This window comes from Paecilomyces variotii (genome assembly GCF_004022145.1).
Source record: "Paecilomyces variotii strain CBS 101075 chromosome Unknown C8Q69scaffold_1, whole genome shotgun sequence".
NCBI classification, from domain to species: domain Eukaryota; kingdom Fungi; phylum Ascomycota; class Eurotiomycetes; order Eurotiales; family Thermoascaceae; genus Paecilomyces; species Paecilomyces variotii.
In genome coordinates, this window is record NW_021167140.1 from 478,216 (window position 1) to 494,833 (window position 16,618).

The following is a 16,618-nucleotide window of genomic DNA, read 5'->3' on the forward strand; positions in this document are numbered from 1 at the left end:
GATTCTTAATCAGCCCCTTTAAATAGCAAAGGCATATCTTTTAAGATATTAGAGGAAACTTCTTACCTAGCTAGGAGGTAGTAGGGCTATTTTTTATTATTATATTAGTAATAATAATAATAGTAGTCTTAATTAATATTTTAATAGCAGCTGGTTTAGTCTGGGTCCCTATACTAACAACCTCCTTACGCCTTATACTTTATCTCTAGGGCCTTTTTATAGTATAAGCAGGAGTTATTCTTAGCTTAGCTATAGTAGCTAACTTAATAATAGGATAAGTCCTTTTCTTTTTTAGCAGGCTTTTTAGCGCTGCTATTAAGTTAAATAAACTTATCTATATAATAGCTAGAATTATAAAAAAAAGCTAATTTAATAGAGGTATAAACCTTCTATATCTTAATTCTAATATAATATTTATCTTAGCTAATAAATCCTCTATAGGACCTAGGGTAAATAGAGATACTAACCTATTAATAGCTATAAAAGGGGTAATACTTATTTAAGGAGATAGTCTCTCTAATATTATAATAATAATTAGAGTCCCTAATATCTTAATAATAGTTAGGGGATTATTTTCTAATATTATAATAATAACTAGATTTAGCTATATTATAATAACAGCAGCTATATTCTCTGTTTTAAAGGCAGGAGGAGGGAATAGCTCCCTAAAGGAGGAGATAATATCCTTAGGCTATTAATATTATAAAAATCAGTATATAATATATGAAATCTTATATTAAAATACTTATTTAAGGAGTTTTCTTATATTATTTAGATATAAAATGAATTTAGGGCAGTATTATCTAAATTAAATTAGCTTATATTAATATAATTAGTTAAGATAACTTACTCCTAGAGCAGGAAGCTCTAAAAATTAATAAAAAAATAACTGATTTTTTAAGCTTAATAAACTACTATATTATTAGCACTATTATAACCTTAAAAATATATTTAGATCTTTATTTAAATATATTTAGGACTAGGAGCTATATATAATAGAAGGTAGAAAAATAATTACTAAAGGTTAGAATTTTAATCTTATAGTATTATATAAATAACACTCTTAGTTTATATAATTTCTTAACCCTTTACTGTAAAGGCGGTAAGAAGCTCTTTTATTTATTATACTATAAACCTCTATAAAGCTATACTCTATATTTAATATAATAACTTTATAATAGCTTAAGGATAAGCCTTTAAAAAGGAGGGGGATATTATTATGCCTTTAGCTCCCTACTAAGGTATAAGCTTATAGAACTATAGTAAAGCCCTAAATCTAAATATAATATTAAGGTAATTAATTAAACCCCGCTCTCCCTGCTTTTAGGATTTATATAAGATAAAGCTGGGAAGTATTTAAGATTTAAAATATAAATAGGCTCTAGATTACTGTCTTACTAGAAGCCAGCAATTTATTCTAATATAATATATACTCTACTATTTCTTTATTTATATAGACTCTTTACTACTAGAACCCTCTAGTATAGACCTTTCTCCTTGCTAATTAGACCCTTTATTATAATAGTTAACCCTTTATCTCGCCGGTAGACCTATCTCTGAGCTAGATATATAAAGCTGCTACCCCTCTTGCTATAATCGCTGGCGAAGTAATTCGCTAGTAACTTCTAGGAACCCCTATTCCTTACAGGCAGCTTCTAAAGGATTATATTATATTAGCTCTTATATTAATATACCCAGATTTTATTAAACTATTCCTGCTCTATATTAATAGAAATAAGGAATAAAGCTATAATACTATAGTATACTAGATAGGAGATAATAGTATTAAATATCTGGTCTTATTCTTATTAAAAGAGCTTACTAAAGCTAAATAAAATTATTAATCTATAGAGTTAGAATGCAATATGCTAGTTTAGATATTATCTAAGCTATCCTAATATTTTAATTTAAGACTATTTATAATAGTAACAGATTATGCTATATTAGTAGATGCTCTCTAAGGATAAAACCTAATATAATAAAATTATAGACTTAATAATTAGGTGTTTTACTTAGCTAGATTTCTTCCCTATATAACTATTAAATATTATAAAGGGTATGTTTACTCTAATATTAATAGGCTGTCTTATATTTTTAGCTATAAGGATCCTATATAAGATAAATAATAGATATTATACTAGGTTCTTATAGATGCAGTAAATATATTTATAAGAATAGTTATATCTATTATAATATTACTAGGGCTAGATAATAACCTTATAGAATATATTAAGAAGAATACTATTAAAGATATTATATTCTATATTATTATATAGAAGATTAATAAGCAATTAGTAGTATTAAATAATGCCTTATATTATTTATTTTCTATAAAGGATAGTATATTATATAATATATAAAAGGAACTATATCGCCTATATATTTCCTATGCATTATATAAGGAAGTGTTTAAAATTATATATAATAGCTTAGGCTATCTAGGCCTTAAATAGAGTTATTCTCTATTAAAGAATAATTTCTTCCTTTTTAAAGAACGCACAGAGCTAGCGGATTATATCTTATTATACCTAGCATATTAGGTAGTAAAGCGCTATATATATAAGGAATATAGTCTATACTAACCTATTCCTATATTATTAGCGCTATTTAAAATTTAGACTATAGATTTTATTATAGGACTACCTAAAAGTTAAAGATATAATACTATCTTAACTATAATAGATAAATTCTCGCAGTATATATAATTTATCCCAGGTTATAAGTTATAGAGTATAATAGAATAAGTGCAGGCGTTATTTATTATAATTATTAAGGATTAGAATTTACCTAAAGCTATTATTTCTAACTAAGATATATAGTTTATAAGCGCCTTTTAGTAAGAGATATTTAGGACATATTATATAAAGCTTAAAATAACTGCAGCATATTATCCCAGCGCTAATAATTAGTTAAAAAGAACTAATACTATAATAGAGACAATATTATACTATCTTTTAGTTAAGTAATATAAGGCGGCTTAGGCTATAATACTACCCGATATTAAATAGGCTAATAATGTATTGCTTAATAAGTCTATTAGAATATTACTATTTAAGATCCTATATAATATTTATCTTTATATTCTACTAGGTCTAATTAATATTAATAATAACTTTATTACTATATAAGAATAGATTTATATTACTATATTAGATGCTATAGATCTTATATAAATAAGAATAGCCTTAATATTTAATACTACCTATAAGCCGCTATTATTATATGATAATATTTATATTTACCTAACTAGATATCTTAGAAAGATAGGGTATATAATATTATAATTGTTAAAGTTGTCGCTAGTAATAAAGGGTCTATTTAAGATTAAATACTATATTAGATAATTAGCTTATAAGTTAGATCTTTTAAAAGATTAAGATATTTATTCTATAATATTAGTTATCTATTTAGAGCAAGCCTATACTAATGCCTATTAAAGGATAATATAGTTACTAGCTCTAATTATAATATAAGGTTATAAAAAATATAAAATTTATTATATTCTTTATTAAATAGAAGACTAGTATTTAGTAAAATAGAAAGATAGTAATAAGATATAGGAATTTATTATTAATCTTAAGAAGGATATTCTAGAATTATTATAGAGATTTCAGCAGGCAGTATAAAATAAATATTAGATAAATTATATCTAAAAATAAGGTAAAACTGCTTTAAGAACTAATAGATCTGCCTATTTAAGCTATTACTTAAGTAAGATAGCTATTATACTTATACTTTACTAATTTCTGCAATAACTCTATCTTTTAAGGTATAGCTCTAAGTATTATTAATCTTATATAATTAATACTAATTATTTTATCTTAAATATTAATATCTTTAGCCTATGCCTTACTTTTTTAACTTATATATTATATTATAATTATACTTTTTTATATATTATAATTTTATTTTTTTAATTTATACCTTAACTTATACTCTATCTCTTTAACATATTGTATTCTATAATTAATTATTAATATTACCAGTATTAATTGCTATAATATATTTATCTAATAACCTAATATACTAAGTATAGCGAAAGGCATTATTATTCCTAATATATAGTAAAATAAAGATAGATCTAGAGAGAAACTGCATCTAAAGCCAGGATATATAGATATAGCAATATTTAATATATAGAGCCTAGTTAATATAGTTTAGGACCTAGATATATATAACTATTTATTGCAGTATATAAAGTTATATAATGCCTAGGTCTATATAATTATTAAAACAGTCTTTATAATAAAAAGGGCAGTAAAATAGCTAGCAGATTTTAATGCTTAAGAATATATCTGCTATTCTTATATATTAATAAGTCTTATAATATAGCTTTAATATAATAATAAGATATATTATCTTAAGTATAGTTACTATTATATATTCTGCGGCTCTTTTTTATATTATTATAGCCTATAAATAATAAATAAGGGTACTTATATAACTTAAGAAATGTTAACCTTTTAATTTAATAAATATAAGGTCCCCTATAAAGCGCGGCAAGAGATACTAACTTTAATATATAAACTGCTATTTATTTTAAAGATAAGTAATAAGTATATATACTAGCCGGGCGACCCTATATAATATTAAATAGAATAAGATAATAAATGATATAATCACTATAGTGTTAGACCTAGGATTAATTAAGATATATTAGCTAATTATAAAATGCCAGCCAGAGAGTATATTACGCTACCGCTATAATATTAGGTATAGAATAATAATATAGAGATAGATAATAATAGGGGTAGTAATAATACAACTACTATAATTAGTAATTATATATCTAAGGATAGCGCAATAACTATAAATATAATAATATAATAGTAAATATCTATAGATATAAGAATAAAATAGAGTATAGTAAGTATAAGAACTTTAAAAAAGCTTCTTATAAAACCCGCAGCAATTATTAAGAAGACTATATTATTAAGGGGTAGTTAAGTATAATATTACTTTATATTACTTAATTAAAGTATTAATATAAGAAATAATAACTTTCTTATATTAGATATAATATAAGATATAGAGATCTATTACCAGCGGCGTATTAATAACTTAAAAGGTTAGGTATATTAATTATTAGTAATAGTAGATAATATAGCCTGCCGTATATTAATATTGATTTTTTTAGAAATATTTAACTTAATAGACGCGATAAATACAGCTTTAGATAATAAGATTATATAGGTTTTAAAGGAGATTTACTAAGCACTTATTAAAGAGGAATAGTTCTTGTATTAATATTCTAATATTTATATTAGTATTTTCTTATATTAAGATTTATTATATTATTACTAAGCCCTGGGATAAGTCTTCTCTGGGGAGGGACCCTGCTATACCAGATCTGGTATAGAGGCATATAATATAGGTTATATGACCTTATATATATAGCGACATCTTTAGCATTAGAGGAACCTAGACTTCTTGATATCACTCTTCCCCCCTACTTGCACAGCACTCCCGTCCTGCCAAACCTCCCATCTCTTCTCCCAACGACATTAACAGAGAAAAAAAGAATGAGGTCTGCTATCCAGAAAGCTTGACACGGCCTGGGCTTGGGCTTGACGAATCTCTGTCGTCATGGTACGTTCTATCTTGTTTCTGCCTTTCCTGTCTGAGCTGGAGTCACTTGGTGAGCCCCTGCGAGGGCGGATTGACGTCTCATACGGAGTACGGGGTAACAGAACAATAAGTAATACGGAGTTGACTGCCTTTCATGACGACGGTGACCTCATTTCCTAGGGCTACTTTACTACAATATTATTATTCTTCTATCTCCATCCCTAAGAACACAGAACTGCGGGGATCAACCTTCGACGGATCGGACCTCGGCAACCTTAAAACATTATTGACTTTATAATTCCCATCTGGCATCATTACTGTCATTATTGATCTATCAATTATCTTAAAAAGCGGGTCACTCGTCCGAGGAATCTTTCAGCCTTAGCAAAGAGTGCTCTGATATCGTCCCCGGGCGAATGGACGATCGCCTGGGGGACGATAATAATGATCATGACCACCATCACCATCTAAGCTCAAGGGCCAAAGATGGACAATACAGGAACAGGTTTAGCGGGTGCCGGTTAATCTAGTATTTCCACCTATATTTCTAAGCGCCATTACTGGCTTCTGCTCAGCGCACATCTTGTGATTTGCAAGTTGCCAAACGAATGGGTGGTCTCCTTTTCACTGCCCCAGAACAAGCTTCCTCACGTTCCACTCTGAGTTCCAAGGTTCTTCACGGATGGACCCGAGGGCGCAGATGCAAAAGGCGAACGTCCTCACTGAACAGTTTACTTGCTGATTCCTTTTGCAGAAAGACACGGGTCTCGCCCTCTACTGTTGTCTTTGTACTTAGTGTGGGATATTGGTACGTCCCTTATACGAATACAGGTGAAAAAGGAGCAGAGGTAAACCAAAGACCATTCGAGCGTTAAACCCGGCCGACATGATCTTGCTTGCCATTCCAAAGATCATACTGTCCCCTCCGTGTTTGCCAAGCGCTAGGCCATATTCGCCGGCTGGAATCGGCAGGGCTAATAAGCCTCACTTCGTGTCGAGCCTCATCCCACGGACAGAGCATCTGGTGCTTCTGTGGTATAGAAGATGAAGTGCTCTAGTTTCTTTAGCATCAATCGACAACATTATCGTCACATCGGCTCTTCCACGCAGAATATGGCAGGCGATGGAGGTTCTATGAATGCAAGGCTCCGGCTGCCATCGACTAAGATTTAGCATCTTCACCACTGCGGATTAGCTTACGACGTAACAACTTTTAGTACACCTTTGCCATTGGGATCGCTACCACTTTCCAGAGTCATATAAGCAATCAGACTAAGGCGTGTTCGATCATATGCCAACTGCTACCACGTGAGAGATAGAAAGCCAGCCTTATCTGAAACAAGATTATACTTGCGCCATAGTTAATATATGATTCAACCTTTCTAACCGAGCCAGTGGTTATTTTGGAGAGAGTGTGTTCGCCATGGTTCCTCCGCAGGGCACGAACGGGCACAGACTGAGCTACAGACTACAGTAGACCTCAACGAATAGAAGAAATACTAACGAAGCGCCTAGAAAATTGTAGTCTCCGTCTCAGGCCCGAATCTCAGGATCTAAGGACACTGGCCGGAGTTTAGGCCTCTCCTCGGAATGTGCTCTGTCCATTCCTACTATCGGTGCCTACACCTTCTCTTGCGCACGGTCACGAAGCGGCCCTGCGACGATATCAAAACTCACATTTAATCCCAGCTAGCAAGCCGTCTTGTCTGATAGCTTCAAGTTCCCAAATCTTATCCTGCATTGCATTGTAACCATCATTACCATTGCTGCGGTCTGTTTCGTACACTACTGATTGAATCTCCTGCCCGGGAAATACACGCTAGTGCTGTGTGATTTGACTTCGATCGCGAGGGGATAATGGCAGATAAGCTGTGAAACTGCCGAGTCATGCACGGGACTCGTTGAGATCCTTTCAAATCTTGCAAATCCTGCGCGCACGGGCGGCGATGTCGTTTTTATAGAAGCACCCAGTCATCATCCATTATCTGATGCGAGATGTAAAGGGAGACCGCTTGGTAGTGAGCAGAAAAGAAAGGCTGAATATCAAATTAATTGGCATCAGGGGCAACCAAAGCAATAATATCTTCCAGGCTTCACCTTACAAGATATTGGAGTGCAGACTATTCTAGAATACCCTACACAGGCCATTCCAAACTAGTTTCCCTTAGATGACGACCGGATTCATATGGACTGTTAGTCCATCAAGTAGCATGCGCCCTAGTCCGTCTTCTCGCCGGTCTCCCTTTCCGTCCTGGATAGCTAATTCAGGCCTTTTTCTCAGCGCCTTTTGGCCCCTTTGCATATCCAAAGAATCCTAAGAAATACGCTATCCTATTCACAAATAGGAAGGCAGATGCTCCGATATTTCCCCATGTAAGAGCATTCCAGGTTGAAACATCCACAAAAGCTTCCCAGCCCATTGCGAGATACGTAGCATAGATATGCCCAAGATCTGCAATTGCCAGTGCGATCAGGTAGTTCCGCAATACTTTGGGCTCAGATGTGCCATAAATAACAGCAATTCCCAGTAGAAGCAGAAGACCGTATAGGTTTCCCAACTGGTACGCGAGCGCGACGCTGCTGGGGTGAATGGACGTGGGAGCCGCGATATGCGGTGTTTGGCCAGCGATGAAACCTTGCAGGTCTATTATTGGGGCCAGGTAGCCCGCGACACTGATTATCGATGAGATGAGTCCACACTAGAAGACAGTATGCATGGTTGTTATTATTAAGGCGCTTACAGTGAAATCGGCTCAATGACTGCGAAGAGGGCATGCGGCCATGTTGGGAATATGGTAGACATTGCGAGGACTGGGTTGTGATTTGGGATTTGGACGAGTTTCGTTGCAGATTCATATGATCCTTAATGAGGGAGCTAGCGTGATTTTGACAAGAACAGGAACAGTATCAAGGTCTTGGGGTTGATGTTGCGGGTAGTTAAGACTGGAGTGAGGTGGTTACTTAAGAGCTTTAACGCGTTTCACATTGCTCTCCGAGTTGCACTCAGTCCATCCAGCTTAGAGCACCAGCTGTCCCACCAGATTGAACGCCCAGATAAATACAGACTCCTCATGCTGCTCAGATTCAGCTTACGGGATTCTTGTTCAGCAGGGGACAGCTCTTGGACGCTTCTGGCTCGTAAACGTGTAGAGACCCCGCGTCAAAACTGCACAATGCGCCGTCCGGCGGGCCGTAATTGGATTTTAAGTCCTTCGAATCTTTCAACTCGACTCGAGATTGATAATCCGGGCTCCTCCACTTCCGTTGAAGGATGGCACAGCGGGACTGATCTTTTGCCAATCTCACTGGTGTCTGTCAATCCCGGCTATCGATAGTCGACCAGATGCTGGGGGCCTTTAGATGATGGATTCTTGATCTCTCAAATATGGACTCCGGCGGCACGCCCGTTCCTCCTCTCGATGATGCCCTGCCCCAGATCCGTGATTTACCCCAGCTATCCAGTCTTCGTATCGCTCCCCTTCGACAGCCAGTCTCTTCTCGTACGCTAAGCGTACCCTCTCCGCTTGAACCCAGCGCCGGTGGAATTCGCGAACCCAATATATCCAAGGCCAATTCCAGTGGGAATCCACCGGCCAAACTTCCGACCCTGGAGGAGTTTTTGAACGCTGCCCGCACTAATACACTCGTTGATACTTCTTTTGATTCAATTTCTAGCCTGGAGCCTCCCCCAAAGACTATCTTGCCTGCTTTCATCAACCTTCGCACTGTGGAAAGACTTCCGTATCCTCCTGCCTTCGATGAAGATGGTTCTCGTAAACGTCCTCGTCTCGATGTCCAAGGGGAGATGTTTGTCGACCACCTTCAACTGCCGATTCCTCATGCCCAAAACGAGAAGAAACCACCTCCGTTTGGTCCGTTCGCTATCCTAAATGGACTGAACGAGCCTCCGCCAAATGCCGCCCTCTTTCCTCCGATCGAACCTGGATCCATATCGCAGATTCTGACGAAGCCCACGAATCACGGTCTCCAATCTGACACAGCCAATACTCATCCGCAGATCGACAGTCAAAAACATCAAGAGGGAAGGAGAGAGGGCAGACTGGAAGAGATTCTCGATTCTAGGGTGAGCATCGACGAGGGAGTAAGATACAGGAATACGAACCCGACATCCGAGAAGCGCGCAGAAGATGGAGAAAATAGAAACCAAGAAAACAAAGAAACCAGCACCGAGAATTCCGAGAAACCTGCCGATGATAGTGATGAGCCCATGTCGCCCAAGACCAGAGGTCGTTCGCGGAAAAAGCTGCGCAAATGGACAGAACAAGAAACGAATGACCTGCTAAGAGGTGTGGTCAAATGTGGCATTGGCAACTGGACTACCATATTGGCGCAGCCTGAGTTGAAGTTCAACAAAAGGTCTGCGGCCAATTTGAAAGACAGGTACAGACATTCGAAAATCAGCATGCTTGAGCATTTCGACTAAAGTTTTGTATAGGTTTCGTGTCTGTTGTCCCTGGGCGTACGGGTTGGTCTATATTATCCATTTCTGTGATACCAGCAGCTAACCTTTCGCAGCGCTGCCGATCCAAATGAAGCAACTAAGCAGCTTCAAACCACTCTCGCGAACGCCCTCCTCAAGGCCGAGTCCCAGGGCAAGGATGGTACTGCTGGGAAGATTCTCCTTCCAGATCCACGACCATCCAAGGCCGGGGCTGATTCAACTACGTCTGCTGGAGGCCCATCAGTCAACATAACAACGTCTCCTAGCGGTCCTTCGACTCCCGAGGTAGATGCAGCAGGCTTCAAGTTTCGTACCAAATACCCGCCGACCTTCAAAGCGACCCCTACTCTTTCCAACAAATCTAAATCAACGCTTGTGTCTCTTGGAATCCCTGAGCCTTACTTCACGATTAAGTCGAAGAGGCGGTCGCGCAGACCCTTTACTCCTGCAGAGGATGAGGCCTTGCTAAAGGGATATGCTGTGCATGGCTTCCAGTGGACTCTGATCCAGCAAGATAAACATTTGAATCTGAGCCACCGGAAGGCCACCGATTTGCGTGACCGTTTCAGAACCAAATTTCCCAATGCTTATCGTGAGGGCGGTTCCGTCAGTGGAAAGACCTTCAACACCCAAGCAAGAGCCGCTCCATCTACTAATCTCGGTGAACCGGGGAAGGATTTCCAGCCCGTGCCTAGACAACCTCCAGTGCCCAATTCCGCAAACTCCAATCTCACTGACAGAAATCGCAAACCGAGTGCTATTGACAACGGCAACATGCTGGGGCCTATAGATCCAGCCTTGCTACCGCCAGCTCCACCTCTAGGCCTACCTGAGGCTCAAACAAATGTCCCCCATCCAAATGCTTTCCCGTTCCCGCTGGACGAGAACACATCGGGCGCCTCAAACAGCGAGACTCCCTGGGAGGACAACACGCTGCCACCCTTGGTCTGGGATGAGCTCCCGTGAAGTTCAACTTTCCCAGGCGAGGCGCTCCTTCGCTTCTGGCCTCTGTTCTTCCTCTTCTTCCCATTCACCTTTGAAAAACACCCACTCCTCCAGGGACCTTACCTTTTTCTTTTTTTTCTTTTTGCTTTCGTTTTTTTCGGGCTCTTCGTGTGCCAGAAAACTAACGTTATCTGTTTGGTTGACCTATACCCCGCAGCACACGTCGGCACTGATTTCTATAGAAAAACTTCACTTCTCACCACCCCATTTTCTTGGCTATTCTTCTTTCAATCTTTACTATCCCGGCGTTTTCATGCTGGGTATAGGGAATCTTAGAATTACATTCTTTTTACATTTCTCTGCAAGACAAGGACACACAGTAGACCACATTCCACATGACTACGGAACATAGGAAGGGGCTTCAGATAGATCTTGGAAGCGACTTTTGTCTAAAATTATCACGTGAAATCCCTACACCAGGTGGAATCAAGAAAAAAACAAAATACAATAAACGGAGTATGAGTAACATGAACAGCTAGGCTAACGACAAGCAATCATTAATGCCAACTCGCTCAGGAAAAAACAAAAGCCAAAAGCCAAAAGCCGCATGATGTGGAATCTGAAAGCTGCAAAAGATTACAGAAAAGGCAAGCAGAGCAAAAAAGCGAGCATAGGGTCTCAACTCATTAATGTAGCCGACGCCTTTTGGAGTTCATGCAACAATCGAAAGTTTGAAGACTTGATTCATCAACTGGGTAAGGAATGGACAAGGTCATTAGTCGGAGATGCCGGTGCAGGGTTGACGTAACTCATCACCATGCGTTGCGGTCCCAGTTCGGGTCTATCATATCTGTCAGCCATCATCCCTCTTTGTAGAGACGCGGAAGCCAAAATCATAGAAACCAAGTAGAACACACGTACCCTGCACGAAACTAGCCAGTACTTTGCTCCCTGTCTGTAGCAAAGGGTGTCCAACAACAATCTGCAAGAAGCGCTGCAGTCCCTCGCGTCTGTGTTCGATCACATCGTCGCTGAACCGGTTGGTGAACACCTTGCCAGGCAGAGGAGGAATGGTCACCCGCGCGCTTTCCCGCTCGAGGATGTCCCGGAAGTGCTCGAAGTCAGAGTAGCGGCGGCGGACGACAGAGTGCTTGAGCTTGAAGGCGGGAATGTTGGTGCGGCAGACGATCTCGTAGGAGGTGTACATGTTGCGGGAAGTGCCATGAGTCTGGGGGTTGCGGACCTGTTCATGATTGATGATTTAGCTTGGTCTATAGAGTACATAGAGTGATATACAACGGATCCCCCCCCATTGGACATAGAATGGCAGAAAAACGTGGGAAAGAGACAGAAAACGAGGAATCCGGGATATACGAATCGAAGCAATGGGAGAGAAGTGGGAGTACGCACCTCGATCTCGAGGAAGTTCTCCGGTGGGGCATAGATCTCCTCGAAGGTTTGCTGACGAGGTTCTGGAATGGCCTGCATGGTGACTTTATGTGTCTGTCTCTTCTCTACAATTGCGGTTTCCTTGCCGGTGTGTAGTTTGCGATCCCGGATACTTCGCAGGTAGGTAATGTAGCTGACGATGCGATGAAGCGGGGCAGCTTTGGTTCCTGGGGCACGCGAGGTTGTTTTTGGTGGTATGGATCGCGCGTTTCGAGGGCCACAGTACGCCACAGCTCGTGTATTATTATGTTAGGCGACTGAAGTGGAATTGCAGCTGGAGTAGATAGATTGGAGAGGAGCAATCTAGGTGGTCATCTGAGCAAGTTCCATGATCTTCAATCGACTTGACGCTCTGCGATTCCGCCGTGGGGTCTTCGGAGGTCCGCCGGCGGATTGTTGTTCCGGAGATTGCTCTCTTATCGCGATCCTGCGGGTATGAAGTTGCTGTGTGAGACTCTATAATCCTCTGGATTGCTGCGAGGGACGTGATTATAGGAATGATTTAGTTTATAATACGGAATCGGTTTTCTCATGGTTTTTGGTATGTACATACATACATGTGCAAGAGAGAATGTCAGAAAGAGAGCGGCTAGGGACTCACAATTCCATGTCATCGACCTTTGAATGCGGATAGTGGAATATCAAATCAAGACTAGATACATACATACAATGATCTTTTTAAATGAGATGTCTAGCGCTTATGCTTAAGGAAACTGGAGTAATAGTCTTGGCGGGTGATGGAAAACTGGGGAAACGCAGCAGCTGGAAGCCACTTGATATATGTCTCCTCCGACTAGCCAGAGAAAAACGTCGTTACTACCACTCTCCAGGAAACTACGATATAAATGCCAAGTAATAGTAGATTGGGATCTCATTTGAGCCCGTACTAAGCACGATAGTCCTGTGTGATAGAAATGTTGTCGCGCCCTGGCAGCAATAATATATAAATTTCGACCGAGGTTCCACGGGCTTAGCTCGCTCTCAGGAGCGGTGTAAGATGATCGACGTTTTACTGACCATGTCCCTTGTGGTTGCTGTTTTGGGCTCTGAGGAGTAGATATTATTCTCCTCCATCACTAGAGTATCACCACCATGAAAACTATAGGACCAGTAATTTAGAAAACACATTTGTTATAATTAATTCTGCCAGTGGCTGAGTTGAGTAATCAGTCCGTAAACATCCGCTGTGCCGGGGATAGGAGATAAAGCCGGAACCGCAACGAGATGACATAAGGCGCCTCGGAGTTAGTTAACTGAGTTGGTTAAGTTAACTGAACTACTCTTAACTAACTTAACTATCGATAAGCAAGTATTATTATGGTAACTGGAGAGCTTTCAACCGCCATCTCTGCCAGCCAATTGAAGCTCCACCACGCCTCGACCATCCTCTTCCCTATCTGCCGGTCGGACGCAACCCCGGAGACTAGGCCAGACAACTGTCGCAGGCGTTCCCCGTATCAGGCTTCCCACTTAAAACATTATGAGTTCCCCCGCCCCAGGCTCCGGACAGCGATCGACATGGGATGATAACCCGGATGGATACCCGGGTAGCAGCGAGCCAGACCGAGACGAGGATGAGGACATGGACTATGAGCCTGAATCAGAGCGCTCGGAAGACATAGAATATTTTGACGACGCAGAGAGCCACGAAGGCGACGAAGCTATTAGACAGGGCCTATTCGGTACGCAGATCCCGGAAGACGGATTCTGAACTGTACAATGTATCAAGCTGACAACCGATGAACATATATCTAGATGATGACGACGGTGGCGGCTTGAGTAATATCCAGATCGAGTTCACCATGGATGATTCTGAGCATGAAGGAGAGGGCCAGGAGGGCACACAGCGGGGGACCAGAGGTAGGCGATATCCCGCAGGTAGAGTCTAGCACGTCGAACGCTGACGCTGATGATTGATAGTCACGTCGGCGCAGATTCTGCAGGTGCTGGGTGCGAATGGTCTCCGACGAATTTTACAGAGCCACGGCCTTCTCGGACCTGGAATTGATGATGAAGATGACGACGACGACGAGTATGGAGTGCAAATGCATTACGGTTTTGGTTTTGGGCGTCGGAGAAGGCGCAGGCAAGGCCCTCCGGAGGAGGTGTATCCGAAGGTCCCTAGCGAGGTGGGCAGAGAGCTCATGATGTCTGGCCATTATGGAAACAATCCGGATTACGTTGATGACCTGAAGAAACGCAAGAAGAGGTTAGCAACAAAGCTGATGTGGAGGGAGCTCGGCATTGAGCCTGGTCGTGCCCAGAGGCGAACAACTCAGTCGATATTCCAGGTCGGTTGTCTCACCTCCCATGCGAAAGGCTCGACGCTTACATCGAGTGTAGGACATGATCCCGGGAACCGTCACAGACAAGATCATACACTTCGATTCGCGGTCTTATTCAGGACAGTTTTCTGACGATGGCAACTTCTTCTTTTGCTGCTCGCAAGACTTTAAGGTTCGGATGTACGATACGTCCAACATCTTCGACTGGAAGTACTATAAGACGGTGGATTACCCATTTGGACAGTGGACGATTACGGATGCGAGCTTGAGCCCGGACAACAAGTACTTGGCATACAGTTCGATCCGCCATCTCGTCTGTCTAGCACCTACAGATCCTGGTGACCAGTCCGACCCTATCCTGCTGGATTTCTCCAATCCTCGACGAAGAGCTGGTGGCTTCTACGGGGACTCACATTTCGGTGTATGTATTCTTTTCCAGTCTAACTGATGATTTGCTCACGCTTGCATAGATATGGTCTATCCGATTCTCAGGTGATGGACGTGAGATAGTGGCCGGTACTTCCGGCGGATCTGTCATTGTTTACGACATTGAGAGGAGAGAACCGACACTCAGGCTGAACAATCACCAAAATGATGTCAACGCTGTGTGTTTTGGTGACTCTTCGTCTCCGCATATTCTCTACTCTGGTTCGGATGACACCACGCTGCGGGTGTGGGATCGACGTTCCATGGGCGACGGACGCGAGGCGGGAGTCTTCATGGGCCACACCGAAGGACTGACTTATGTTGATACTAAAGGCGACGGCCGTTACGTCTTGTCTAACGGCAAGGATCAGATGATGAAACTCTGGGACTTAAGGAAGATGATGACCACGTCTAAATTCGACCAGATTGATCCCGAGGCATACACAACAGGCTTTGACTATAGGTTCATGGCCTATCCGGAAGACTATTATCAGCCGCATCCGCACGATTGCTCTGTTGTGACGTTCCGCGGGCACCGCGTGCTTAAGACTCTCATCCGCTGTCATTTCTCTCCGCCTGGAAGCACGAATTCCCGATATGTATATACTGGTAGTGAGGATGGCAAGATCTACGTGTACAACTTGGATGCAACCCTGGCTGGAACAATCGACGTCGGTCGAGCCACGCTCAACTCGCGTCCGCGAGATGCTGATATCTATGCTGCTGCATATGACCTACGGGGCCATAACAGTGAGATGCTCTGGAAGACTTGTGTGAGAGACGCAAGTTGGCATCCCACCGCCCCTATGATTGCTGGTATGTTTTCGCTTCCGTTCCATGACCCTCACCGTCTGTATATCCCTCTGACTCAACAAACAGCAACATCGTGGAACGGTTGGGGCATGTCGACCGGTACTTGTACCATGCATTCCTGGAACGACGGTGCCGCGGAAGACGAAGGCGACCCTCCACCCGGGAAGAGCTACGACAGCAGACTCAACAGTATTCCGTCTTTCAATCGCTACTCCGAAAATAGCCGCAATCCTGGTGTGAGAAGTCGTCCAGTCCATCGAGAGCCGAGATATGATCCGCACTATGATCCCATGGACGACCTCGATGCAGCATGGGGCTGAATTTCTGTATATGAATTGTACCGTATATTCGAGGGAGGGGTATGTGGCTTTGGGAATTGGATTCTGAATGAGATACCTAGCATATAGCGAAATTCATGGAAATGTCCAAGTAATACCTGACGGCTATGGCTGGAATAGCTTGCGAAAGGAAATCGCTCAAATTAGGAGACCGATTATATCAAGGTATACAAGTCGGATGGATGCATCACGCGACGTTTTTCATCCTTCTCAGCAAACGACAAAATAAAACATAAGGTATCTATACAAGTCAAGGTGTACTCCAAGTCGTCCAGAGCGACCGTCTGATAACGGCTACCTCGAGATCGCCAGCCCAGTCCTGGTGCCGCAGT

General features: G+C 41.0%; 4 protein-coding genes across 4 annotated transcripts; 2 read left to right on the forward strand and 2 right to left on the reverse strand.

Moving 5' to 3' along the window:
* Nucleotides 1-7,832: 7,832 nt before the first annotated feature.
* On the reverse strand, nucleotides 7,833-8,371 carry C8Q69DRAFT_440087 (hypothetical protein; the record flags this gene model as incomplete). The annotated part of the gene is made up of 2 exons (XM_028628620.1): nucleotides 7,833-8,241; nucleotides 8,310-8,371. 2 exons carry the CDS (start codon nucleotides 8,369-8,371, stop codon nucleotides 7,833-7,835), a joined length of 471 nt encoding a protein of 156 aa, XP_028488615.1.
* Nucleotides 8,372-8,726: 355 nt separating this feature from the next.
* On the forward strand, nucleotides 8,727-11,289 carry C8Q69DRAFT_6179 (MYB DNA-binding domain protein). Its single transcript, XM_028633841.1, has 3 exons — nucleotides 8,727-9,969; nucleotides 10,025-10,054; nucleotides 10,105-11,289. Exons 1-3 carry the CDS (start codon nucleotides 8,954-8,956, stop codon nucleotides 10,994-10,996), a joined length of 1,938 nt encoding a protein of 645 aa, XP_028488616.1. The 5' UTR covers nucleotides 8,727-8,953; the 3' UTR covers nucleotides 10,997-11,289.
* Nucleotides 11,290-11,587: 298 nt separating this feature from the next.
* Nucleotides 11,588-12,697, reverse strand: C8Q69DRAFT_6300 (Phox homologous domain-containing protein). The gene is made up of 3 exons (XM_028633857.1): nucleotides 12,386-12,697; nucleotides 11,897-12,218; nucleotides 11,588-11,816 (listed from the first exon to the last, which is right to left on the reverse strand). Exons 1-3 carry the CDS (start codon nucleotides 12,461-12,463, stop codon nucleotides 11,788-11,790), a joined length of 429 nt encoding a protein of 142 aa, XP_028488617.1. The 5' UTR covers nucleotides 12,464-12,697; the 3' UTR covers nucleotides 11,588-11,787.
* A 1,207-nt stretch (nucleotides 12,698-13,904) lies between these two features.
* Nucleotides 13,905-16,268, forward strand: C8Q69DRAFT_440090 (WD40-repeat-containing domain protein; the record flags this gene model as incomplete). The annotated part of the gene is made up of 6 exons (XM_028628621.1): nucleotides 13,905-14,106; nucleotides 14,180-14,284; nucleotides 14,345-14,715; nucleotides 14,768-15,130; nucleotides 15,180-15,951; nucleotides 16,015-16,268. The coding sequence occupies 6 exons, from the start codon at nucleotides 13,905-13,907 to the stop codon at nucleotides 16,266-16,268; spliced, it is 2,067 nt and encodes a 688-aa protein (XP_028488618.1).
* Between the last annotated feature and the right edge of the window lie 350 nt (nucleotides 16,269-16,618).

Coding starts and splice junctions, on each gene's coding strand:
- C8Q69DRAFT_6179 (XM_028633841.1), top strand. CDS start 8,954: ATGGACTCCGGCGGCACGCCCGTTCCTCCTCTCGATGATGCCCTGCCC. Junction 9,970..10,024: donor GCGGCCAATTTGAAAGACAG/GTACAGACATTC, acceptor AGTTTTGTATAG/GTTTCGTGTCTGTTGTCCCT. Junction 10,055..10,104: donor TGTTGTCCCTGGGCGTACGG/GTTGGTCTATAT, acceptor AACCTTTCGCAG/CGCTGCCGATCCAAATGAAG.
- C8Q69DRAFT_6300 (XM_028633857.1), bottom strand. CDS start 12,463: ATGCAGGCCATTCCAGAACCTCGTCAGCAAACCTTCGAGGAGATCTAT. Junction 12,219..12,385: donor AGAACTTCCTCGAGATCGAG/GTGCGTACTCCC, acceptor AATCATGAACAG/GTCCGCAACCCCCAGACTCA. Junction 11,817..11,896: donor ACTGGCTAGTTTCGTGCAGG/GTACGTGTGTTC, acceptor CAGATATGATAG/ACCCGAACTGGGACCGCAAC.